The sequence below is a fragment of the Chelonoidis abingdonii genome, chromosome 3 (genome assembly GCF_003597395.2).
Source record: "Chelonoidis abingdonii isolate Lonesome George chromosome 3, CheloAbing_2.0, whole genome shotgun sequence".
Lineage (NCBI taxonomy): Eukaryota > Metazoa > Chordata > Testudines > Testudinidae > Chelonoidis > Chelonoidis abingdonii.
In genome coordinates, this window is record NC_133771.1 from 72,369,138 (window position 1) to 72,396,593 (window position 27,456).

The 27,456-nt window shown below is 41.0% G+C and overlaps 1 protein-coding gene and 1 long non-coding RNA gene across 5 annotated transcripts in view; one reads left to right on the forward strand and one right to left on the reverse strand.

Moving 5' to 3' along the window:
* LOC142046567 (uncharacterized) overlaps window positions 1-27,456 on the forward strand; it is a 1,033,250-nt gene that overhangs the window by 583,478 nt on the left and 422,316 nt on the right. The gene's annotated exons all lie outside the window — the stretch shown is intronic.
* BACH2 (BACH transcriptional regulator 2) overlaps window positions 1-27,456 on the reverse strand; it is a 296,392-nt gene that overhangs the window by 60,319 nt on the left and 208,617 nt on the right. For all 4 annotated transcript variants that reach the window (XM_075063833.1, XM_075063835.1, XM_075063834.1 and 1 more), the window contains one exon: window positions 21,173-21,427. In XM_075063833.1, coding sequence (XP_074919934.1) covers window positions 21,173-21,415 — 243 coding nt within the window. In that variant the 5' untranslated portion in view covers window positions 21,416-21,427. The remainder of the gene's footprint in view (window positions 1-21,172; window positions 21,428-27,456) is intronic.

The window sequence follows — 27,456 nt, forward strand, 5'->3', positions numbered from 1 at the left end:
CCTCCCTGACTTTGAAAAATCCAGTTTCCTGATTGGTCCTCTGGTCAGGTGTTTGGTTCCCTTTGTTAACCCTTTACAGGTAAAAGAAACATTAACCCTTAGCTATCTATTTATGACATACCCACTGTGCACATGTGTAAATGACAAAGTATATGATGCAAAATAGTGGAGAATCTGGGAGAAAGTTTCTTTTTTAAGTCTTTCCATCTTTCCTCCAGGCCTTCAGTACCAGCAGCGGACATATGGTATAATAAGCAATGATGTACATTGTTTCATTTAGGTTCCGAAATGATCTATAGAGAAAGTAAAATATATAGAAAATTCTAACTGGAATATGACCCCATGTAATGCTGTTTTAATTCTTTCTTGTCCTGTGCGGGTTCAAGACAGACATTTAATACTATTTTGACTGTGAGTGTATGTGAGAGAGCGTGACAGAGAGAGATAGCGTACACATATACGCGTGCACACATACACAGAATGACATCTGAGAAGTGTGTGCACGTGTGTATGAAAAAAAGAGAGAGAATAACATGAGAGAGAGAAACTCCCATCTGTTCTGAAAGGATTGTGTTCTCCTTGGATTTCTATTACCATCATATTATTGCTACATTAGAGTGCATCTAAAAGGCTACAGTTCTGGCAGCCAACATCATTACAACTGCTCAGCTTATTAACAGAATAAATAAACTCAGAGACACTAGTAAGAAAATATTCACAATTATCGCTGTCTGATAAAATAATGAACAGTAAAAAGTGTTATTCTGCTGTCTCATCTTCAAGTGTGCATTTACTGCTGTGTATGATGAAAAACAGTTTCTTTGCACACTGAATCATCCTAAAATTTGTTGTTTTTTTTTAAAAGATGATATTTTGAGTTAGTACCTTTCAACTCATAAGATGAGACCGTTCATCTGCTGAATTCAATGTGCTCCATTTCCTTTCCTATCACATAAAATGCCATTAATTCCCAACAGAACTCAACAGAAAATCATGCACATAACATACAGCTTTGACCAATTTCTATGCTCTACTCTACTCTACTAATCACCACCAGTGGAGAAATATCAGCTAAAGATACCTATAGGAAAGCAGAATGTATAGAATATTATTGTGTTCTCAGAGACCAAAGGGGAGTTAGATATCACCTTTTGTCCATCTGCCATTTTCTCGCTGGCTCCAAGCAAGGGAAATGGTCAAAATGGAGCAAAGCCAGTAAACTGCTTCTAAGATGAGTGTCCTTTCTTTCCCCTTCTCCTCCAGCTGAAGCCTGTTCTCTTTGCACACTCATTTTTCTTGATGCTTCCGCACCGCACTGTTAGCTTCTGAATGATATACTCAAGCAGTGTCTTTCCCTGACAGTGTTAGGAATCTCAGTTTGGGTTTTATTAACATAATTTATCATTTCACTACAAATATCAAAGATTTTTTAAAAATATTTAGCGGGAGAGTAGGAGAGTGACTGAAGGTCTAACACACACAGTGTTGCCAAGCAGCCACACAGTGTTATTATTCTGATATTGGTCTATAATCTGTTAACTTGTATAACTCCTTACCCAGCGCTCTGATGACACTGTCTCTCAGAAAGGTGCTAAGCTCTTTTCTTTTCCTAAAGGTACCCTTTTGGGTTTAATTTGGAAAGCAATAGCACATTCATTATTGGAGTTGTCAAAATTATGAAAATAAGCTATCTGGGTCGAAGACTATATATTACAGAGCAGTAATTATGTTAAATCTTGAGTCTAGTCATCATTATCATTATCCCGATTAAAGAGACACTGCACCCCTTCAAGTCTAACCAAAGAGATTAACATCTATATATTCTCAATTAAAGGACGTCTTTCCACAAAAGGACTGAATAAAAACACTGTTTATTCAGGTTCTCAGACCGTGCCTACCATGGTAGTATCTGACCACCAGTGAGGAGAGGGACAGTGTAGAAGCGCCTCTGAAGTCAATGCGGACTACTCAGAGCAGTAAGCACTATACTCTGTAGCGTTTGCAAGACCAAGCCCTTTGTTTCAATGGAGGCAGGTGACATCTGAGAAGAAAGTGGTAAAACTGACATGTGCCTCCAGAGGTCTTTGCAGAAATATTGGCTATTTCAGATAGTATCGGTGCAATCTGATTTTCAGTAGCCATGTTGTAAGTTTAAGTACAAGCTTGGCTGTTTTATGTAAGTTTCTGGATGAGAGGACAAGATTGGCCCCAGGGTGCAAAAGTCTGCCAGGCACTCAGGGAAGGGCCACATCTCAGGCAGCTCTGAAGAAAGGAGGAAAGATCAGATCGAGATAGCAGGGTGGGAGGAGGGGAGAAGAGCAGGAGTTGGATGAGACAAAAAAACAGAGCAAAAAGCAGCAGCTGGCGAGAGAGAGGAGGGAGGAAGGGATTGTCTAAGAAACCTTCTGCTTCCTTCTGTGCTACAAAACCCTAGCAAAATAAATAGATGCTAACTACATCAGCTCTTCTTTACACGTTTTTCTTCTATAGCGGTGTGTCTGTCTTCTCTCTCCCTTTCACCTTTGTTCCTTCACTCCCTCCTCCTCTTTTCTCCTGCGTTTCTTGATCTCTTGTCTGTATCCATCTGCCTTTTGTTTCTCTGACCCCATCTAGAGAGAATGTGTCCCTGCTTTTTTCCTCCCTGGCCCCTTCATCCTCAGTTCCAAAGTAGGCTTCATTGCCAGACTGCATCTCCCTTCACACTTTGCCTCCTTCCCTCCACAAACCAATAGCTCTTCTTTCCCTTACCAATTTCACAGTTTGTGGCAGGACAGGACAAGAAAGATGTGATGCAAAGCAGGAGGTAGGGTAGGAAAGACAGAGTTGCTTTAGAGCAGACTTGCCTACCCTGGTTTGTAGGTTCAAGGGGAGGGGGTGCTTAAAAGGAGACTTGACCCCATCCCCTTTCCTAAATACCGCTACTAAAATGCGCCACTGTTTTCTTAGAGGAGAGTTGTGTCAAGTCTTCAACATCCATCTCAAACTTTTTGTTTTCCTCTCCTTCAGTCTCAACAGTTGGTCCCATTTGGCAGTCTAAGCAGGATAGGCATTGCTTGTCCTGGACAAGCCACCTGTGTTTACTTTTCCTCATTAAAAAGAGTTCCTATGCATTGTTTCTTCTGCATATTTACAAAGACAAATTAACTCTCTTCAAATGAATTACTGAAAAAGCCCCTCCGGAAGGCAAAATACAGAGAATGGTACAGGAATCACTGGAGAAGAACTGAAGTTCATTTTAAATCAATGGACCATGTACAAATACTGTCTTACAAATAGGATTATTTAATTTAAACCTTAGATCTGTCAAGTTCCATTACTTCAAATGGAGCCTGTCGTTTCTTGGCTTCATTATAAATCAGGATTATATTACAATTTATGTTAGGTTAAGTCATTTCTTAGATACAAGGAGGCCAAAAAAAAAAAAAAAAAAATTATACAGCAGTCAGTAAATAGAGCAAAGTCATTGCACTGTTCTGAAAGGCAAAAAGTCATCTTGCTATATGAGGATCCAAGCTGTCCTGTACCATGACTGTTACTAATAAATAAAAGACCTCTGGGAAAAGTGCTGAGCGTACGCTAGGTCTATTTTCAGCTTGCATCAGCAGCTGCTGCCCCTGGGATCACATCTTTACTCATATCCTACACCATATGTAATCACTCCAGTGCTGCAACCAGTAAGATAATGAAAGAGCATGGCATAAATCTATACTTGAGTGGAATACTAAATGAGAAAAACAACAAAAAGGGGGGAAATAAACCACATTTTCAAGTCATTAGAAAGAAAGACTTTGACATATGAAGTGTTGCAACCATTAATAGCACTTATCATATAGAGTGGAGACAAAGAGACAAATTAATCAAACTGACAGAACTGGGACGTTTTATGCAAATACAGACTTCTGGGTTTTAGTGTGTATTCCTCTTTGTCTGGAAAATTGATACCATTACAGGGCAGGAAATTGCATGAAAAACACGCAACAGATCATAAAAATTCACACACTGAGCACAAAAACACAGCCAAAAGCATTGTAAAAGGAAGGCTAGAGACCTCAACAGAGGAACTACCAACAGCTAATTAATGCAAATAAGTACAGGAATATTTCCCATTCATGCATAACAACCAGACATAGGCTGTGACTCCACAGTCTCAAATACCGTAGGTAAAATAAAGCCTAGACAGCTTACATACAGATAACCGGGAGAATTGCTGGCCATGTCAGATTCTAAATTTGTTTGCAGTATTGCAGTCAGCAGTTTAAAGCCATTGGGGAATTAACCTGGCCAAGTGCAGTCTTTGCCTAAATCTATTGCCATGTTGTTGTTACATTTAATTTAATGTATAAAAGGGAGGAATAAAAGAAGAAATAAAAATAGTAGTAGCACCCCCTTAAAAAAGCAAAAATCCCCACACAGGAAAGCAAATCCAAAAAACACACAATGAGAAAGATGCAAATAAAAGCATTTTAAAGTCATTCTTTTGGGGACTGCATAGCCACTTCCTGTCCAAAGCCACAGATGTGTTGTAAGAAGCAGGAAATGGCAAGAACTAAAGGAATGCTGGGACGGGCAGTGTTTAGCAGAGGATCTCGCCAATGTTACTTCATCTGCCATATAGCCCTCTTACAGACCTTGAAAAATCACTGTCAAAACCGAGCACTAGTGAAGCATGTAGAGCTAATCATCCATATAAACATCAAATGACTGATAATTTACTTCATGGTCAGCCAAGGCGTTGTTGACAGAGGTCTGCTTCTAAAAGAAGGAGGATGCCTGCTTGATAACCCATAGGTCTATATAGTACCACTACTCTGAGGTGAAGGAATTAAGGCAATAAATAAAATTGACCCTTAATAAAAAAGCAACTTTAATATATTTGGGGCTGCATAATTTCAAACCCAACCTCTGCTTCCCACCCCAAAACATATTTTTATGTGACTACTGATGCTAGTGTTGCTGAAAAGTTTTTGAGTACCAGTGTTATGGGTATAAACAGGGTTAGAATGTTGAGACCATGCAGTGGGTAGAGACTTGCTGCTTCCCACAGAAGCAGTGAAGTACAAATCCTGCACACAGCTCTGGGTCTGGGGAGCCCCCTCCCACACACAGTGGAATGGGTGCAGTTCTATTTCATCAGAGATGGAGGTGAGTTGACCAGAGGGTGCACACACCCTTCATAGGAGGAGTCCAACTCATGAGAGCTCTCTAAAGCAAATAAAGCACTTTGGGGGTTGCTGAAGATTTCATCGGTGTGACCTGGGCAAATATCAAAGACTGAAAATTTCATCTAGTTATTCTGATTTTTTTATTTTTGTAACATGCTGAGCACCGTTGAAGCTCAATAAATAACAGACTACAACAGAACCTGCTCTGAAGAGATTAGAATCCAACTAGACAGAACTGTATACACTACAAGTAAATATACATACACACATAAAATATACTTAGATTATGGTTTGAATATGGAACCATTTCTTCCTTTTAAAAATTTTAATAAGTAAATGATAGACAATAATAATGTAGAGGCATCTGATTTCTTTAATTCTTTAGGTCTTTGAAGATAGTGGTCTGTGATGGGATGGGATGGGATGGGATATGAGTTACTGCAGAGAATTCTTTCCTGAGTGCTGGCTGGTGAGTCTTGCCCACACGCTCAGGGTTTAGCTGATCGCCATATTTGAGGTTGGGAAGGAATCTTCCTTCGGGGCAGATTGGCAGAGGCCCTGGAGGTTTTTCGCCTTCCTCTGCAGCGTGGCGCAGGGGTAACTTGCTGGTGGATTCTCTGCAGCTTGAGGTTTTCAAACCACAATTTGAAGACTTCAATAACTCAGACATAGGTTAGGGGGTTGTTATAGAAGTGGATGGGTAGGATTCTGTGGCCTGCTTTGTGCAGGAGGTCAGACTAGATGATCATATTGGTCCCTTCTGACCCTAAAGTCTATGAGTCTATATCCTGGAAGTGTTCTGCAGACATCCAAGATGCAACACCCTTTCTTCTTCTCCAACTGTAAGAGAGAGTACCGGTAGGTCTTTTCTTCTCTCCAATTCTAGTTACAATGATCTGAAGACCTTCCTTAAAGGAGGAGATTGAGACAGGTGAAGAGATTGAGACTATTTATCCTTCTGAGAAGAGGGACGAGGTGCAATGATAAGAAATGACTATAAAGTTTTCCAACCTTCTTGGCCAAAACAACTGCTACCAGGAAAACCAGTTTCAAAGGGTCTGAGACCTCACCCCATATTCAAGAAAACAAAAACCTGCTTTAGAACTAAATTGCTACTCCAATAGCAGATATCTCAGAGCATCTGACCATAAGAGGATGGGGTCTAGTCTAAGCCCTTGCAAGCCTGTTGTGAAGAACACTAATAGCTGCTTAAGGAGTGTAGAGCCAGCCTGTTCTACAGATCTTCTTGGATGAAGTCCAGGATAGTGAGAATATCAGAGGTTCTAGCCAGAATCTCTTTGGCTGTGAACAAGATGAAGACAAAGAAAGAAAATGAGAATGTGACTGTAACTTCTTGTCTTTGACAGTCCACTAAGCTATCCCCTCACATGCTAGGTCTTCAGTTTGAGGGTTCCTAGATCAGGGTGTAGAAAACCCTGTAAAAGAAAAACTGGAACAAAAATAACTGTCACTCAGTTATTTCTTCAGAATTTCCCACATGAGCAGGTTTAGCGGGAATGAAACAGAAAGTCTAGGTTAGATTGGAGCTGTACTTGAGGGTAAACACATCTGTAACCTTTGCAAGCTAATCTTTTTCCTGCTACTGAATGTTCTGATGGCTTTGTATGTGTGAACAGGTCCATTTGGAACATGCCCAATATTCCCCTTCTCTTGTCCCCTGTTCTTCAGGGACAGCTTGTCTTTTATTCTTCACTTGTTTGTACATTTGTCTAGATGTCATTTCTACTCATTGGCCAGTGACTACATAAACTGGACAAATGAAAGCATGTATCTTCAGTGTTAGCAGATGAGAAAGTACAATTGATAGAGAGCACCTAGAATGGACTGCAGAATCTCCATTTCTAGTTTCTTGGGTCTTACAGACTTATTCAGACATTTTAAATCTAGCAGTGGTTTAACATAAAGTCTTCTGCAAACAGACATGTTCCAGGATTAGAAACTGGTTGATTTGGTTGTATTTCCATAAGATTAAACAGCTCGTTCAGTAAGCCCTTATGTGTGAATGAAGAAGGCCTCACTTAGATGCCATTGGGTGAGATAGGGAAGGTAAAGACTTAGGGTATGGCTACACCTGAAACTTCAAAGCGCTGCCGTGGGAGCGCTGCCGCGGCAGCGCTTTGAAGTGTGAGTGTGGTCGCAGCGCCAGTGCTGGGAGAGAGCTCTCCCAGTGCTGCACGTATTCCACATCCTCATAGGGTTTAGCTTGCAGCGCTGGGAGCGTGCTCCCAGTGCTGCGGCACTGTTTACACTAGCGCTTTACAGAGCTGTATCTTGAAGTGCTCAGGGAGGTGTTTTTTTCACACCCCTGACTGAGCAAGTTGCAGTGCAGTAAAGCGCCAGTGTAGCCAAGGCTTAATTTAATTAAATAGCCAGATTAAACAGTCTAAAGGATTCATATACCTAATGGGGCTCATTCTCAGTTCTTCTGGAAGCTGAAAGTATGCTTTACTCCTCCCTGGATGTGGAAGAGAAGTTGAAAAAGCTGTCAAAAGACAAATTCTGACCTCTCATGAAAGGTGTTTGGCATCATCCCTGACCTTTGAAAGAACAGGAAATAACTCAAGCTTATTCTGTTTTTACATGACCAAGAACCTCTTGACTGGGAAATTTTCTCAGAAGAGTGTGTGTGTGGGTAGTGGTAAGGGGACATAGTCCAGACACTCAGAAAGATGTTCTGCTGATGTCTGCTTCAGATGAAAGGGATGTTCTGTTTTCAATCTTCGTTCAGAGCTGTCCTCAAATAGTCTCGGCTACTTGGCAGTGTGGACCACAAGTCTAAATTTTAAAAATAAAATCACCTCCCCATACATACTACCAGATGCATTGCTGGCCAAAATCTCCACACTGCTAGCTGTCAGCCTGAGAAAATCCTGGATCAAGTCATCAGGAGCCAACATTTCCAAAACTGATTGTTGACATTTCATTTACAAAGTTTGCATGAGCACCATATTTACATTTGAACATGAACAAAGAATCATAGAATATCAGGGTTAGAAGGGACCTCAGGAGGTCATCTAGTCCAACCCCCAGACAGATTTTTGCCTCAGCTCCCTAAATGGCCCCCTCAAGGATTGAATTCACAACCCTGGGTTTAGCAGGCCAATGCTCAAACCACTTGTGCATTACTTAAGGAGACAGTTTTGAAAATTTGGTAGTAATTCTAAAACAACTAAGCACCAAGCCGGGCTTTATGGGCACTTTTAGAAAGCATGGATTTGAAAGTGCTCATTGGAGAGCAGAATGGACTTCTACTATACCTTCAGCCTTGATAATATTAGAATAGTATAGTGGTCATCCTAGCTAGAAGAGTATTTCCTGAAGGCACAAATTTATCACACTGAGATGCCTACAGTTAGGCCCCTTAATAAAACTGGCCTGATTTGCAGAGATGTTGAACACCCACAACCTTCATTTACTTCTATTGCTAAGCTCTTTGGCTTTTTGTCCTGTGTCTGTACAGTGCCTAGAACAATGGGGCTCCTGTCCATACATGGGACTCCCAGGCACTACCGCAATACAAATAAATAACAAAACAATTAAAAAAATTAACTTCGGTGCTTACAGTTTAGCATCTGCATTCTGAAATGTATTCCTAAGCATACAGCTGGATTTAAAGAAATCTAGCTTCTTTCTGAGGCTGGATTCTACGAAGAATTTGGCAATCCAGGTGTGACAGTTTGGGGAACCTCTATATGGACCACTTACGAATTCTAGTTGATTTTGAAATTGTTGTACCATCGAATGCCTCAGCAGATGGCTGAGTCCATATCCACTACCAGGGCTGGTGTCACATCTCTTCCAGACCAGGGTGTGGGTGATGGAAGCTTGCTTTGAATGCAGGGATAGGAGGGTTATACGGGTGGGTCCTCCGCATGAGGAGTGTTGTGAAAACTGTGCCTACAAATTTATCCTTTCTTTGAGTTCAACTGTTAAAAAAAATAGGTGAAAGTTCATAAGATGTTACAATAAACCTGAAAAATAGGTCAAGTTGCTTAAAAGGTTGAATGTTGTAACAAGTGCAAGAGAACCCGACAATGCAGCTAGATTAGTCTAAACCAAAAAATCCAAGTTGATATGATTCAACGACTGTGCTGAAATTATGCTTGTTAAAAAGAGTAGATGTGAATCTGAAGTTGATGAGCTAAAATTGGGATGTCAGATTTTGTGGGGAAAGTATGCAAACAAACAAAGGAGCAGAAAGGAAGAACAGATGAAGGCTTACGGAAAGCTTCACTATCATGGCTGCCACTAACTGGGACCTGGGGCCTGGGGCCTTCATTATCCTGATCCTGAGAGGAGTCCTGACTAAAGCGGGCTAGAGAGAGGGATCTTGATGCCATCACTACCCCTACCCACTCCCAAACACCCCCTGAGATGAAACAACACTGGATTTTAACAGCAGCAGCAATATGTCCAGCCCATCTCAATTAACTACTTCTTTTTTCCCCCCAAAGGACAGGTATCATCATCTTTGACTGCCAAACAACAGGAGGGTTTTCTTTTTAAAAACTACCTACAGCTGAAGGAAAAGGGAACAAGGGATGCTGTTAAAATGAAACTCTTATATAAAGCATTTGAAATGTAAAATATTATCCCTTTTTCCTTCTTTTTTGTATCTTTCATAAAAAGTTAAAAAGATTTTTAATGGTGTGTTTGCCATAGTACTAAGCAGGTTGAAGTGTTCGTATACCTTGTTTTATGCTGTTTAATGTTGGACAGTGAGGGGGTTATGTTAGTACCTTTAGCTCATATATTCCATCTAAATTAAAACAACTGGACTGAGGGAGCTATTAGGAGTTGGTGGGGGGTGGGCAGCCAACTCCAAGCTGGGAAGGGGTGGTCCCAGTGGTTTGTGTCTCTCTCGTCAGCCACTAGGGGAAAGTTGCTCCTGGACCCATCACCCTTTTTCCTTTCTACTCCCCAGGCCAAACTTGTGGGTACTGCTCTCGTCTCCTTGTCTTTTTACAGAGAACACTGGTTCCCAGACTATGTATAGCAGGGGGTAGAAACAGATCAGGCTCCACTGTCTCACCTCCCCCCACCCCCAGTCCTGTTGTCCTTGGACCAAGGATGATGGAGAGTCGGTAACCTGAATGGATCCTATTCAAATGAGAGCACCCTAGAACAATGGGCTGTTTGATGTCTAGGAGACCTAGTTTGACCCAGCTTGTCTGCAGGGAGCGGGAGAGGAGCTATGGGATTTCTCCAGCAGGAGAACAAAGGCCCAGGTCCACAAAGGTACTCAGGCTCCTAACTTCCATTTAAAAATGTACAGGGACTCAGAGAGAGAGGCACACAAGGGACAGGCTTTAGGAGGGAGAGGGGATCTATGAACTGTGGGATGAGCCAAAGCTGAAGGAAGCTGACTGCAGAGGTCTGAAGCCTCAGAAGAGAAGCCAGGAGCTGGAGAGGTGCAGCCCAGCAGAGGGTAACAGGAACCTAGAAAAGACATAGACCTAAATCCCAAAGAATACTCAGGAGTGGTGAGGAAATTTAGGCAGGGAATGGCAAAAAGGGTTTTTTTTATTTTATATGGATTGAAGTAAGGCTAACGAGCCCACAGCTAGGTCATTTTGCTTGCCCTTTTTGAATCCTGGCACAACATTAGCACTTTTCCAGTCTTCTGGAATTTCCCTGGTCTTTCATTATTAAAAATTAACATCAGTGGCCAGAGATCTCCTCAGTCAACTCCTTAGGACTCTTGCGTGCAAGTTAACTAGGCCTGCTGACTTAAAAATGATTATTCCTAGTACATGTTTTTCAACATCCTCCTCAGTTACTAATGGACTAGAGGTACTTCGTAATCCTCTCGTGATACGAGTATGTCATCCTATATATCCAATGCACAGCAGAAATACTTATGACATACTTCTGCCGTTCCTGCATCAGTCTTAACAATTTTAATAACAATTAAAATCAGCCTGTACCATCGCTAGGATTTATTTTGTTCCTAATATACTTTTAAACAAATCCTTTTTCTTTGTGAGGATCCATGGGTCCCCAGGCAACCTTCACACCCGGGGTGTCGTACAGGAGCCTATGAGTAACTGGTAGGTTGAGTGGCTAATGGAGCTCCAGACCCACCAAAGGCACCATGCACAGAAGTTCTGAGTGGAGGAGTGCCTAGTCCAACTGTGCTATTTTAGTCAGAAGTAGGCACAGGAAGTTGTCTGTGCAGCTGGGTGAATTCTAGGCTGGCTGCTACACTGGACTCTGCTTTCTCACCTGATTCCTCAGCCCTGCTTTCCCGATTTGTTTCTGATTCCTGCTTTCACGACCTGTTCCTGGTTCTTGCCTGACTCTTGGTTTGCTTCCAAACTCTGATTCTGATCCCTGGTTTGACTCCTGACTCCAACTCTGATCCTTGGCATGACTCCCGACTCTGATTCAGGCTGTCACTCTTGGCTGACTAACTTCAAATAATATAATAATAATAATAAATAATAATTGGAGATATACCAATCTCCTAGAACTGGAAGGGACCTTGAAAGGTCATTGAGTCTAGCCCCCTGCCTTCACTAGCAGGACCAATGTTTGCCCCAGATCCCTAAGTGGCCCCCTCAAGGATTGAACTCACAACCCTGGGTTTAGCAGGCCAATGCTCAAACCACTGAGCTATCCCTCCCCCACTTCCTATGTTGTCTCTTGCTCCAGCCACTAGGTATGATTGCCCAAGCCCCAGTCATGATATTATTGTCCTTAGACTGGCCTGCCATGCACTTTTCTCTACTGACCTTCACTTCTCTTATCAATTTTCCACGCTTCGTAACTTCCAGTTGATATTGATTGCTACCTATTTTGCCTTTTTCCCATTTGTTATATGTTGCCTTTGTATTCTAACTGTAGCCTTCACACTGCCACTGAACCAGGATGGGGCTTTTACCCACAGTTGTCCTCTTTCTTGATTGTGGAATTGTATCTTTTTGGACAGCTCGTAAAAACTTTAAGAGCTCCTAATTTTCATTAACATTTTCTATCTAACTTAGTCCTCCCTATCATTGTAACTCACAAGTTTTCTCAGATTTGGGAAATTAACCCTTTTGAAGGACAAAGCATATATGTATTACTGGTTGGGACTATCTGTTTATCTCGATGATTGATCCCTAGACAACCATCAACTTCCAGTCTAGTGAGTAACTGATCTTTATCATGATGAGTTCCAGATTAGTTACCAGGTGTTGAGTGCAATACTTTTTGTGTTGGAAAATCATCATCTTTAAGTTTTGGAAAATTGGATGTTTTACTACTGGCTGCATAAGACCTCTAACATGTATCTTCCAAATTGAAGTCTTCCAACACAGCTTTCAGCAGAGTTAGATTGAGTCAGTACTTGGATAGGAGACTTCCAAAGAACCCATAGATATTGCAAGAAGCAATGGTGATGATTTGGTAATGACCCAAAGCCCCCGCATGGTGGAATGGGGCACTATGCAGCACAAAGTGCCAGCTGCCACAATGCAAAAAACTGAGCACCTGTCTACTTGCAATCATTAAAAACCCTGTGGTATTATTCATAAGAGGTGTGTTTAACCCAGTGTCCTTTGCAAATTCCAATATGGGTAAGTTGTATTCTGCCCACCTAAATACTGCACTTCAGTTTCAGATTGGATATGATGTTCTTCACTTCCCGTTCTTAACTTTTGTGGACCGCAGCTATGCAGTGTTTAACACCTGTCATGTTTAACCCCAGAAGAGGCTGCATTTCAGTGGTACCTGAGATGATTAGCCAATGCAGTTTGAAATGCACTCAGGGATCCCTTGTGACAAAAGGTGCTATATAAGGGTAAGATACTCTTATCCTGAGTTCATAGGCATGCTGAGGAAGTGGTGTGCTCAGCACCAGAAGGGATGGTCCCCCTATGGGATTGAGTCTAAGCCCAGTGGAAGTCAATGGGAATCTTCTTATGAACTTTAGACTAGGCCTCAGCATGATTAGCCCTCTATCAGTCCCTTTCGGCACAAAAAAAGAAGGGAGTTTGTGGGCTCTGTGAAGAGCTGATAGTCTTCCTGCACCATACCATGATCACAAATAAAGGCAATGCCTTTCAGAAAAGGAAGAGAAGAAGCAGGTGTATAAAGGGGGGAAATAAAGAAGACCTTTAAAGTTGCAAGGGAAGTGAGTTAAACAATACTATACTGAGGAAGGAGAGCAACAACATTTTAAAGCCATCTTATTTTCATGCATGCTATCCATTCCCAAATATTTAATGTAAATAAAATAGGACATCCTCACTGTTATTATACAAGAACACATACCTATGGCTACCCATGCATTTAGCACTCTCTTCAAGTAGCAACTATTTGGCAGGGCTCCTTTTAAATTTTAAATCGTGTTTGTGATTTACAAGCAAGAGAGCCTGCACTTTACATGGTGTCTTTCCAACAGTATGTTAAATCCCATCAGCCAAATTGACTGCTGGCACAAGGGGTACAACTCTAACAACGGCAACAGGGTTATGCCCACTGACACTAGTGGTGAATTGGCTCTATGTGTTTATTTTCCATTTTCATTTCAGTGGTGCATTTTTATGTGATTGGGGGGAAAAAAAAAGAGCACATACCACCAGCAGGGGGAGGGAAAGCAACTACTTCCAAGCTTTCAAATGTTTTCCTTAGTATGTGTTTTCACCTAGCTCTCTTCACAATGCAGTGGATCAGAACAGGAACACGTTTCATTTTTCTTCATCAGAAGACATCAGAAGCTAGCTACTGACACTGAAGTTCCACATACAAAAGCAGAGGCAGTCATGCCGTCCACAGAGTGGCTATATATCAGTCAATACCAAACCATTCAGGTCCCATTCCACTGTGGACAGATATAGCATCATGCAGGATATGTGAAATCACACAAACACAGAATATCAGGGTTAGAAGGAACCTCAAGAGGTCATCTAGTCCAACCCCCTGCTCTAAGCAAGACCAATCCCCAGACAAATTGTTGCCCCAGACCCCTAAATGGCCCCCTTGAGGACTGAACTCACAACACTGGGTTAAGCAGGCCAATGCTCAAATCACTGAGCTATCAATGCTCAAGTGCTCTACAATGCCCAGCCACAAATGGGTGGGATATGGCTGGAATTTCAGATTTAAATATGTACTTTCTTGCAGTTTTCAGGGGAGGAGGTAGAGAGGGTGTTATGATTTAATTTTCTGTATTAAATTATATATATTGCTATGTCCTTGTGGCTTCTCCTGACCCAGAATCATGCCACTAAACCCATCTAGATTTATGTGTATACTAAACATTATTCCCAGTATACCTCTCCAGTGCACACTGCAGCAGTTCTTCTGGATTCACTGATGTGTGCGCCATGAATGAAACTGAACGATGGTACACATTCCACACAATGAATCTATAAAACTGAATGCAAAGTAAAAATCCTTAAGAGATGCTTGGGGATTAATGAGAATGGCACTGGTGGTCTCAGGCTCATGAAATTTAATTGTATATAGGGTTTGGCTTTATTAGTAGTTTGAGGGTTTGATCAATGTAACTCTTGTCATTCCACAGACAGCTCTGCAAATAGAAGGGTCGGTGGTAGCAGATGCAAGTCAGATTAGTACAGTCTGCTGAGTCAATGACAGAAATAATTCCAGCCAGCGATTGTGATTTGCAAAGAACATTAATAGCTGATGCAGACATGAAAAGGGACTACTGCTTTAAAGCTTACTACTCTCTGAGAGTTAACATTAGATAGTCCTAATGCTGCTCTTTGGAGTACCAAGGGAAGAAGAGCTTCTGTAGTTATCCATCAGTTGATAGTATCTCCCCAACTGAGGAACAAGGCATCATGCAGATTATTTTATCCTCACATTGTCTTTTTCCCCTTCCACTTTATACAGAACTCTTTTATTCCAAGTTCCCAAGGAGCTTCCTCCAAAGGCCAGGCAATGAATTCCTTAAAAATATTATACTCATGTGTACACACAGTGCACACAGAGAGAAAGGAGGCACAGTAAGGGAATACTGTTTATTTCTATAAAGATAAAAAGGAATAGTAAACTCCTTCAGCCACCAGCGTACTGTAATAGTTCACATCCTGCATCCTGCCTTTGATTTTCTCCTGGACTCAATTCATCTATTCATCTTTTGTTGGCTAATTGCCAGCATTTTTTCCTCAGGCTGGCAGGCTGGCACAGATAGCTAACAGTGCCAGTATTTCTGATTGCTGTTGGTTAAGGAACACACTAAGGTTAGATGCCTGGTTCCATCCCATCCAAGGTGCTGAATGCATTAACTTTCCAGCATACTCAGCCTTTGGCAGCCTGAATTCCTCCTTGGAAAGATAAACTACCCCAGGAGTAGGTCCATGCAAATTTAAGAAATAGATGACAGATTTTAGGGATTGGTCATCATGGGAAAATGGCAAATTTTAAAATGAGTCCCAGGTAAAGGGCCAAAGGCTTTAAGAAGGCAAAGGTATTTCTTACATAGTGTGAGCTCTCTCACTTCTAAACATCATTCTCCGAACAGTGAAAAAACCCCCTAAAAATAAAATGACATTCCTTTCTCTCTCCTAGTAGCGCTTATCAGCCTTCGAAATGTCTATTTAACCAGACAGCATCACCTGTGGATTTTTTCTGACATTAAAGTCCACTTTAGACAGTAGAGGCACTGGGAACCATAAAATGAGACAGATTCAAGGGAGGAAAGGGATACAGATAGAAAAGTTAATTGAGAAGGAGAAAATCATTCTTATAATGCCAGTGGTACCTGCTGGTCAGTTGGTGGAGACACAAACCTGCCATTTCAGGTTCTTGCATTTAACACTTACAACTCAAAAATGCCAGACAGAGAGAATTCCACAGTGTTTGGAAAAGTTACCTAATACTCTTAATGGATTTGCCTTCTTGAGTTCCTAAAATTTGTTCCAAACACTAAACTCTAAAAGAAAAGGCAAAACTGAAAGCAGACCTGTGGATTCTGGCATTGGTTATGTTAGGTCGGGATTCTTATTTTCTTGTGACAAATGCTTTCTGAGTTTAAGTGAAGTCTCAATTTTCAGGAAGCAAAAAGAAATGAGATATATAATTGATGTTTTTCTTCTGTTGAGCTTTTGGCTTCTAGACAGGGACTAAATGCCCCTGCACTTTTATTGGCAAAGCAAGGCAGGTAATAACAGTGAATAAGAAACCTATTCTTAGAAGTACTGGGTCTTTCTCGAGTAAAGTACCACTACAGCATGAATGACTCAATCATCTACTCAAGAGCTATTACTTGCAGCGATGAAGCAATGTTAATTGGATAATGGCCTGCTGCCAGCTAATATTGGCATGACCTACAATGCCCTTGGCTGACAGCCACGTATGTCTCTCTATCACACCTTATTTTTTGTAATCTGGATGGGAAGTGGAAGCCATTAAAAAACACTCCCAAGCGATATTTAACTTATCATGAAATCAAAGCTTAATTAAGCGCCTTGTTAAAGGAAGGAAGACCAGTTTCTGTGATTAAATAAAACATAACAGTTAGGGATATGGATCAAATGAATAATTTTTGAAATTTTCCAAGAAAAGAATTAATTTGGCTCACTTTTAACAAGAGCTGCTAGGATAAGAGCCTAACAGAAAACTACTGAAAAACAGGACAGTAAAAATTAAATGTACAATTTTTGGAGAGCAAATAAAATCAAGTGAGGGGAAAACTTTTATAAAATTAAGATTCATAGACGTGGTTCTTAATAATTCTCCTTTGCAATAATCTATGGATTTATTATATGCTCATTTTTCTCAGGGTTGTCTATATGCAAATTAACTAATGGTGTTATCTGAAATCAGTTTAGTTGGACCAATGTAAAAGGCTGTGTGGACACTCTTGAGTTGATATAAAAATAGCCTGTACTAATTTGGCTTAAGTTGATTAGGAAAAGGTTTAAACTAAACCAAAACAAGCTACTCTTAAACCAACATAAGAGAATCTAACACAACCGTTTGCACTGGTTTAAAAAACAATTTAAATTAAACCAGTTCCACTTTCTGTGGGTACACAAGGTATGATATTCCATTAATTTCAATATGGAAGAAACTAATGGATTTTTTAAAAAACAAAAATGATTTTAAATCAGTTCACCCACTGTTTAAACTAGACAACTATTATAAATTTGATGAGGGTCCAGATGTCCTAATTCCAGCCTCTAAACAGAAAACAAATTTGCAACTTAGTCTTCAAAGATGATTTATTATTTTGGATAGTTAAAAATAACTTCTGTTTGAAAAAACAAAACCAAACAACCCAACTCAGATGAGCTAAGTATTGATATTAGGTAAGTATGTTGGTAACTGCTTTTATGCCTTTCTGTACACCAGCGCCACATTTAAGCCTTCACTGGACACTAACTTCTATTTTTATGATTTCACATTTCTGCCATTTCAAAGCACAAAGAGAACCTAAAACCTGATGCCTGTGTGGCTAGTTCAGAAATATGTTTGTTATATGACAAGCCCTTTAGTGAGTTTTTGAGCCACCAGGGTTATTTAAAAAGGATAACTTAAGGGCACTTTTGTTCTTGTAGTACCAGCTATATCTCAAGGTAAATTAGCCTTTTCTAAAAACACCACAGCATTAAGTGTATATAGAAAACCTCAGAGTCTGAAAAGTTCTTCGCCTAGGATACAGGTATTACCTAGTGAACTAGAAGGACTGCAAAATTATCATCATAAATGTGTAATTAAATGCTTTGTCATATTTTCCTGGCCCCTCTTGCAAAATCTGAAGGTTTTTTGATTCTGCTAAAGGAAGCAAGAAGCCCAGGCAGCCATCTTTGATGCTGGCACACAGCTTCAAATATATAAAGCAGTGGTCCCCAAACATGTTCCGCCACTTGGCAGGGAAAGCCCCTGGCGGGCCAGGCAGGTTTCTTTACCTGCCATGTCCGCAGGTTCGGCTGATCGCAGCTCCTAGTGGCCGCGGTTCGCAGCTCCAGGCCAATGGGAGCTGCTGGAAGCTGCAGCCAGTATGTCCCTTGGCCCGCGCCGCTACCAGCAGCTCCCATTGGCCTGAAGCAGCGAACCGCGGCCACTGGGATCTGCGATCGGCCGAATCTGCAGATGTGGCAGGTAAACAAACCGGCCTGGCCTGCCAGGGGCTTTCCCTGCACAAGCGGCGGAAAAAGTTTGGGAACCACTGATACAAAGTATAGGAGCCTATCAAAACAGCCAAATTAGAAGAGCCAGCAAAAGTAGAGAAATTTGCATATGCATCATATAGTAACTGAGAAATTACTGTACTGTGATTATGCATATCCTTGTGCTCCAATTGGTTAAAAATGGTTGTTGGACAACTAAAGTTAAAGAATTTACATACATATATTTATTAAAAAAACAATGATTGAACAAATCAGACTTCTTAGCCTATCAGCACAGGGATTTATGTATGTAAGAAACCAATACCTATATCGTATCCCTGCTCTGACTGAAACAGAATTATCTCAGTCAATCTAAAAAAAGTAAAATCTTGCTGCCATGTAGTAAATCTACATCAATGGAAAACTAACAACGCCTCTCTCTTACATAGTACTTTATATTCTCAGACCACTGAAAAGTATTAAAAGCCAGATTCTCTGCTGGTATAGTTCCACTGACTTCAATGGAGTATGGTAGCAGAGAATTTAGCTCTAAATCTCTACAGCTGTTTTGCATTTTGCTTTTCTTTTTTTTTTAAGTAACAGTCTCACATTAAACTGAAAATAATGCTTATACTATTTATTTTAATGGCAGTTGTACATAATAGAAATCATGTATGGTTGGAATGATGTTACTTATGTGGTAGGAACAGGCGGCTCTGGTGGACCTCCTGTAGGTGTCCCTGTGGAGGGTCCACTGGTTCCGCGGCTCCGGTGGAGCATCCGCAGGAGTGCCTGCGGGAGGTCCACTGGAGCCACAGGACCAGTGGACACTCTGCAGGGACGCCTACAGGAGGTCCACCGGAGCCGCGGGACCGGCGAGCGACAGAGCGCCCCCCCGTGGCGTGCCACCGTACTTGGGGCGGTGAAATGGCTAGAGTCGGCCCTGGTCATGAGGTATGTTTCATATTCTCTCTTTTTTTTTAAACTACCAAAAGTTGCTTTGCAATAAAGAGACTGCATACACCACCAAGTTAAATAGGTTTTTCTTCTGTAAGATTATTAACTAACATTGTGTAGAAACATAATGCAGGTACTAGTGTGTCCTACATGATATGAATGAAGTCTCAAGGAAATGGTACTAGACTACAGTTTATTTATGACAAATTATTTTTTACCCCATTTTGTTTTTAGTTTGCAAAGTCACGTTGAAATTAATTGGGTACTTGCATCATCTATTTCAATGGGCTGTGTGGAAATCAGCATAACTGGCAATAATAAGGTGTAGAAATATAATGAATAGTAAGACTATTCTAGTCTCTGACATGGTTTAAATGACAACTGTACCGCTCAGGGTGCAGCTTTTTGACTGCTTTAAAACACAAAGGTAATGTACAACTAAACATGCATTAAAGTAACTTTAAAGTCAATTTAAACCTTCAAAAGCCAAGAAATGTAGAGACAACCTGAAAAATATATTTTAAAGACAGGACCTAAGAAGTTAGACACAGAATTATCTGAAGGAGCCAGAGGCAAAGGGGCATTCAATACATAACTGACTGAAGTTTACTGTTTTAGTTTCAGGACTCATGAAGTTACATTGACTGATTTCCATTGGTATTCACTAATTTGGACCATGATGTAACATCAACTGTTTTAATATCAACAATAAATGGTCCTTCAGTAGAGCCAGCCCACAGGGAATCAGGTACGTGGAAATCTATGTAAATAGCCTAATTTTAAAAATGTTATTTTAATTCCAATGGGTATAAAATAATTAATGTTGAAACAATTTGTTAGTCTCATATCAGACCCTAGAACACCATTTACCTACTGATCAGGTAGCTTCATGCTCCTCTGACACGCCATAGATAACATCTTTACCACCACTGCATGCCTGTACGAGAGAGCAAGAGGACATAGCAGCCCCAGTGCACCAGGTGAATTACCTGGCACAGTGTACTTCCACCACAGAGCAGTGGGAAGCCGAGCATTTTGTGACTCTGATGTGTCCAGGGGTTGCAGTCCAACACAGCATCTTCTTGTGGCAAAGCCGCAAGTGAGCCCTGTGTAGCTGTTAAGTCAGATTGATGCATACTAGGGAATTGCAATGGAGTGGGAGCCAGCAGGTGTGATTTCATGGGAAACAACAACAACAAAAGGTAAGCTTTTCAGTGAGCTCTATCTTTAATGCCCCCTGTCCACTGCTATTTGGATCACTTGGATCATTCTGTATCTTTAACACCTACAAAATTATTTTCCAGAATAATTTGTTCAGCACATTTTTTTCAGCATAAATCACGTGGCTTGAGGCAGTTAAATATCATACTAGCGTTGAGTGGATGGGAAAGGAAACAAGGCTGAGCGAGAAATACAGGGAAAGGAACAAGAACCACCAAAATACTCGCTGCTGAAAAGGGAAGGGTGGCAATGAGACCCAAAATAATGTGACAATTCAAATGATTTTTAAACAATAATCCACTTTCTGAGAGCCAAATGGCCCTTTTAAATTTCCTGTCTAGAAAACCAGAAGAATATCAGGGTCCAGATAATGTACTGAATAGAGCTATATTCATAAAGTGACCTCTGTTTGGGTACTACTCTTTTAGCAGTGGTGAGAAAAGGAAGCTCAAACATTTTAAAGCTTTGCTATAGTAACTGGTTTTAAATGGTGGCTGCTTTTTTCTAGCAGAGATGATTCTGTGAATATGTTCATTCTTTAACTCTCAAAGAGTATCCAACAATTCTTAACTAACCAAAACAGAAAAAAACCACAGCAACAGTCATGCAGAGGCAGATCCTAGAATCTGTGCTACATTTGGATTTATCTTTTAGACCTTGAGGGTTAGCTGGCTAATAGCGAGTACACCATTATTGCCATGTAAGAGGGGTTTGTTTTTACAACAGAGGAATAATGACATACTGTACCTCCTCTGGCAGGTTGACAACCAGGTCATTTTCCGTCTGCCCAACCAGCGCCTGCAAGAAGTATTCACTGCAAGCAGCCAGCACAGCCCGGTGGGCTCGAAACTCTTTCCCCTCCACAATCAAAGTCACATCACAGAGAATATCCTGCTTCCGCTGGTCATTTAGGCACAGGAGGATATTGGTACAATGGACTGTTGACTCATACACATACATGGGGGATTCAGTCTTCTCATCCACAGACATTCCGTTCACACCCTAAAATAGAAACAGCAACAGTAAGGAGAGATATTGCTGAACAGTTATTACAGCAATCACAATTTTAATAGTGAGAGCGAGATAACATCATCATTTGCGTCCTGCAAGATCTAGGCAGCAAAACTGAAGAACTGCTGATCAGCACATTAATTCTTAGTCTGAAAAAAGAACTCAGGAAAGTTACCTGGAAAGACATTTACATTACAAGTCTTTATTCTACGTCACTTTGTAGGCTTCCCCCCCCTCCGCCCGCCCACAATATAAAATCAAACTAGACCACAAAATGCCTACAAATAAGACTACCAATAAATATTTAATTCTTTAATTTTATAAGTAATTACACATAAAACTTTGGAAAATTATAGTAAAAATAAAAATATGAGAATATTGAGTCTTCCACAGAAAGAGAAGGTTTTGACAATTGTCCTTCTGTTGTGTTATGGCAAGAAGCTTGACATTTAAGTTGAGATGTACACATTCAGGTGGAAAGCGCTTTTACACAGGCTTAACTGCAAAGGAGCCAGCAGTTGTACATGACAGAAAGAATCCATCCAACTATGATGATTTTATTTCCTATTGTCTCAATAAAAGATCTAGTTATTCTTAAAGATCAATGGGGGGTGTGAAAGATTTTTAGAATTTATTCATTCCCCGGTGTGGCTGAAGCTATGCAAATTCATTGGCTGTTTAAGACATCTACGGAGAAAGCAAAAGTAGTTTCTATTTCTTATCTTTCCAAATTAAGAATCCAAGGTCCTAGTCTTACAAGCTCATGTATGGGAGGAATTCTGAATAACGTAGCTGGAGTTGACATAGCATAGGTTGACTTACTGCACTGCATCGACGGGAGACGCTCTCTGATCGACTTACCTTACTCTTCTGTGGGAGCTGGAGTCCACCAGAGAGCGCTCTGCCATCGATTTAGCGGGTCTTCATTAGACCCACTAAATCAACACCCGCTGCATCAATTGCAGCAGTGTCGATCTCCCCAGTAGTGAAGACAAGACTGAGGTATCATGTGGGTGCAGAAGACTTTGCCCCGTCTAGAAATTTGTAGAACCATGGGTTAAATAATTTCTGACTATGCATTTGTATGATGCACAATATCCACTGCAAGAGTGTGAACAGGGAGATTCCTTATCTATTCCTGATATACAACTCCCTGTACAGTTGAACAAAATTATTTTTTCACTTACCTTCAACATCATCACTTGAGGGACCCCATGTGTATCTGAATAATTAAAACAATTTATTCCTCACCCTCCCATATCTTTATGGAGAGTTCTGTTTAGCACCAAAGTCAATCTTCTTCTTTGCTTTGCTTTCTCATCCTAATTTCTGTGGCAAGAAAAACAATGGAAATGTATTCTATGCTATATTTAGCCTCGTCAGGCAGAATTTAATTTTTATTTTTGGATAATTTCAATGGATAATACTGATGTTTATTTTTAAGCATTTTTTTAGATCATCAAATTCACTTTCCACAGTTGCAGAAAATTATGGGGGTAGGGTCCAGACAATAATTATTTACTGACATTAGACAAAGATTCAAAAAGTTAAAGCTTTGTAACTAGTACAACACAGATTGTCAACATCACATATCAAAATACACAAAGTATATATCCTTAAATCAAACTCTAAGTTCTCAAGAAGCAATCTTTTTTTTTTTTTTTTTAAACTTTTCCTCTCTGTCCATTTCAGTTATCATTGATGGAAATTTTGTTGTTGGTTTGCGTATGTACAGTGAAATAAACATTAAATGTCAAAAATCTAATCCTACCAAGCCTACCTATCAGGGAAGGTTCAGAGTCTTTACAGGTAATGGTTACAAACTAATTTGTTTTGATACAATATAGTTTACATTACAAATACCTGAATCTACAGTAGGAAACTGATGCAAAATTCCTCATTTGTTAGAAGCAGGTCTTTTAGACAATTTTTACTTGATAATTTTAGGTTTGTGGGCGCTTGTAGTTGGTAAACTCAATTCAGTGCTGTTTCTGTTGCTCCAGATTGAAACCTAGATATTTTTCCTAACAATCATGCTGCAAAAGATCCTATGCATTCAAAAATATAGCAGTAAAAGGCTTCAGAATGGACCTGTTTTCTACGTGTAAATGTATACTCACCTTTTCAATCCAAGAATATTCCTGAACTCAACTATATAACACAGATCCTAGAACTTCTCCAAAGTAATTCCTAGAGCACATACATAGATGATATTCTGTCTGATTAGGGACAGTAGCAATGGATTAATACAAATGAAGTTTTAGACTTCTGTAAAGCAGAGAGACTACGATTGAGATCTTGCTTCAGTACAGACATCAAGATTGCTGACACTGGCATTCCAGAACTACTGTGGGAATTCCTAACGAAATGCTTATGATTTATGAATATTTTACATTTACTGATAAAGGACAAGACTTTCAATAGTAGGTGTCTAAGGTTAAGCTCCTAAATAAGTGGCTTGATTTTCAGAAGTGCCAAATACCAGTCATCTCCCTCTCATTTGATTGTGTCTTTTTATAAGTATACACACAACTATCTATCTACAGTTGAGGAGTGTCATTTTGGTTTTCTGCAGTTTTACTTTGTGTTATGGGTTTGCTTTCTTAAATTGAGAAAATTTACACTCAAAAATTCTTCTCATGAAGTGAGATTAATGATCAGAAATGGCTGTAATCATTTTATTAGGATTATGGTAATGTAAAAGAGAAAATGATACTTAGCTCAGCCCACTCACAGCTTTCTGTATAACTGATCTTAGATGCTAATGATAATGTAAAATAATGTTTTAAGTGGTCACTCGAGTGGTGTGAAATGTAAGATTTTACAAGAAAAATCTAGTGGGAAAATCTGAAAGTCGCAAATGACAATTAAATGGAGAATACATATTTTTTCCAGGCAAATCTCATGTCTGTAATGTCTGAGATGATTCTGAAACTGTACAAGAACCTGAAACCTGGCAGATAATAAAAAGAATCAACTGCATTTTTAGTATTTAAAAAAAAAGAAAAAAGAAAAAAGACTCTTTGCCTGAAGTTGTAATCCATTTAGTACAGTAATAGCACAATAAGCAAATATTTGTGTGAATCAAACACTGAATTCTTTGGTTACTAGTTAGTAATTTCCTTCTTTAACTATTGCTCTTATCAAATTTTTTTAAAACATTTATTATAAAGCTAGTGGAATGGTGAGAAGATCACCATGCGTTTCCTCACTGGTTACACAGCAAGCTTTTAACTGATAGGAAAAGTGTTGGCTTACAGAGGTCCCTGATTTGAATTTGATCTGTACTGATTTGTCACTAACAGCCATTTCCACTGCAGCCAGTAGCTACTGGGTACCTTATATGAAATGAATTGGTGGTCTAAGCCTAGTTTCTTGTACCCCAGACAGTTATTTGTTGCCATATGCTATAGCAGTAGAAGTGGAAGGTCCAGGCAGCCTTTCTATAGCAAACCACCATGTTGGAGAGGGGAGGCAGAAAAGGGTCTTATTAATTCAAGTATTGTGTGAGGGCATCATTTGGCCCATATGAAGACAAAGATGACTATTTACTCAATGATCTGCAAGCATTAGGTCAGGGATATGATAGTGTGAGAGACAGATATTCTAAACCAGCGGTTCTCAAACTTCATTGTACCGCGACCCCTTTCTGACAACAAAAATTACTTCATAACCTCAGGAGAGGGGACCAAAACCCGAGCCCTCTAGCTCTGGGCTGGCGGGCCAAAGCTGAAGCTCAAGGGCTTCAGCTCCATGCAGGGAGCCTGTAATCTGAGTCCTGCTGCCTAGGGCTGAAGCTCTCGGGCTTGGGCTTTGGCTTTGGCCTTGGGTAGTGGGGCTCGGGCTTCAACTCTAGGCCTCAGCAAGTCTAAGGCCTGGTCTACACTACGCGTTTAAATCGATTTAAAGAGCGTTAAATCGATTTAACGCTGTACCCGTCCACACTACAACGCCCTTTATATCGATATAAAGGGCTCTTTAAATCGATTCCTGTTACTCTCCTCGACGCAGAGGGAGTAGCGCTTAAAATCGATATTAACATGTCGGATTCGGTTAGTGTGGATGGAAAATCACGTTATTGCCTCGGCGATATCCCACAGTGCACCAGCTGACCGCTCTGGACAGCAATCTGAACTCGGAGCCAGCGGGCAGTAAAGGAAAAGCCCCGCGAACTTTTGAATTACATTCCTGTTTGCCCAGCGTTAGAGGCTCTGATCAGCACGGGTGGCGATGCAGTCCCAAAATCCAAGAAGAGCTCCAGCATGGACCGTATGCGAGAACTGGATCTGATCGCTTTATGGGAGACAAATCTGTTGTATCAGAGGCTCCGCTACAGAAGACGAAATATAAACGTTTTGAAAAAAATCTCAGCTACACAGCGCTGCGATGACAAGATGTAACGAAAGCAAAGAATCAAATGGGACGCTCATGGAGGGAGAGGGGGTACTAGGACTCCAGCTATCCACAGGTCCACAGCAGTCTCTGAAAAGTATTTGCATTCTTGCTGAAGGCTCCTAATGTCTGTAGTTCAAACACAGTGTCTGGCGTGGCTTTGGATAATAGCTCCTCAGTACCCGCCCCCCCCCCTCGCCCCCAAGCCACGTGAAAGAAAGGAAAGAAATAATTCTTGACTTCTTTCAATGTCACCCTATGGGTCTGATTGCTGCTGGTAGACGCGATGCTGCAGCAGTGCAAGAGCAGTATCCGCTTTTCTCCCCTCCCCGGTGTAGACGGTCCAATAGGACCTGGTAACTGTCCTCATGAACCCCTGAGTGCTCAAAATGCTTTTACTGAATATGGGGCGCCTGGGTAAGAACAGGAATGATTCCTGGTCACTCCCAGTAGATAGGACAGAATGGCTAGTAACCGTCTCGATCATAGCAACACTGGGGCTGAAGCTTCAATCAGCCCCTCCCTTCTTGTGTAAGAAAAGATTCTGTACTAGCCTGGACTGTCATAGCAGCAGCATGCTGCTGCTTCTCTCCCCCACACCGCTAATGTCCTGCTGGACTATCATCGCGCCGGAGGCTGCCTCCCCCCATTTTATCACTAATCAGTGTTTCTTATTTCCTGCATTTCTTATATTACTTCATGACACAAATGTTGCAGACCACTGCCACGGTAGCCCAGGAAGGGTTGGGGAGAAGGAAGCAACGGGTGGGTTGTTGCAGGGCACACCCTGTGAATACTGACACGGAGCAGCTGTGCTCTCTTGATACACTGGTCGTCTAATACACTTGCCCCTTATTCTAGGCAGGACTGACTATTTTTAGAAACCATAAGGGAGGGATTGACTTGGAGAGTCAACCCCAATTTGCTTTTGCGTTGCGCCCCCGGCCGATTTCAGCCAGGGGCACTCATGATAAGCAGCGGACAGTACAGAGGGGGAGAGATAACCATCATTTCATTCCAGTTTACTCCGGCAGTAGACGGTACAGAATGACTGGTAACCATCTCTGCTATCATGCAAAAGCAAGTGAATGCTGCTGTGTAGTGGCTGGAGTTCGCCTCTCTGTCCACGACATCCAGCACACATACGGTGCGCGAAAAAAAAAAAGCTGAACGGCTCCTGGTGTGCCATGCTATGGCGTCTGCCAGGGCAATCCATGGGAAAAACGGCGCGAAAGGATGTCAGCTGATGTTTCCCGGAGGAAGGAAATACTGACGACATTTACCAGAAACCACTCGTGACAATAATGATTCAACCCAGAATTCCAAAGGCGGGGAGACTGCGGGAACTGTGGATAGCTACGGAAGAGCTACCCACAATGCAACCTTCAGAAATCGACGTTAGCCTCGGATCATGGACGCACAACGCCGACATTACTGTGCCTAGTGTGGCCGCATAAAATCGAATTTATAATATCAGTTTTATAAAACCGATTTTAGCTAATTCGATATTATCCCGTAGTGTAGACGTGGCCTAAGCCAGCTCTGACCACCCCATTCAGTGACCCACAGTTTGAGAACTGCTGCTCTAAACACATCTGCTGTAATATGCCAGAAAACGTTTATCGGGT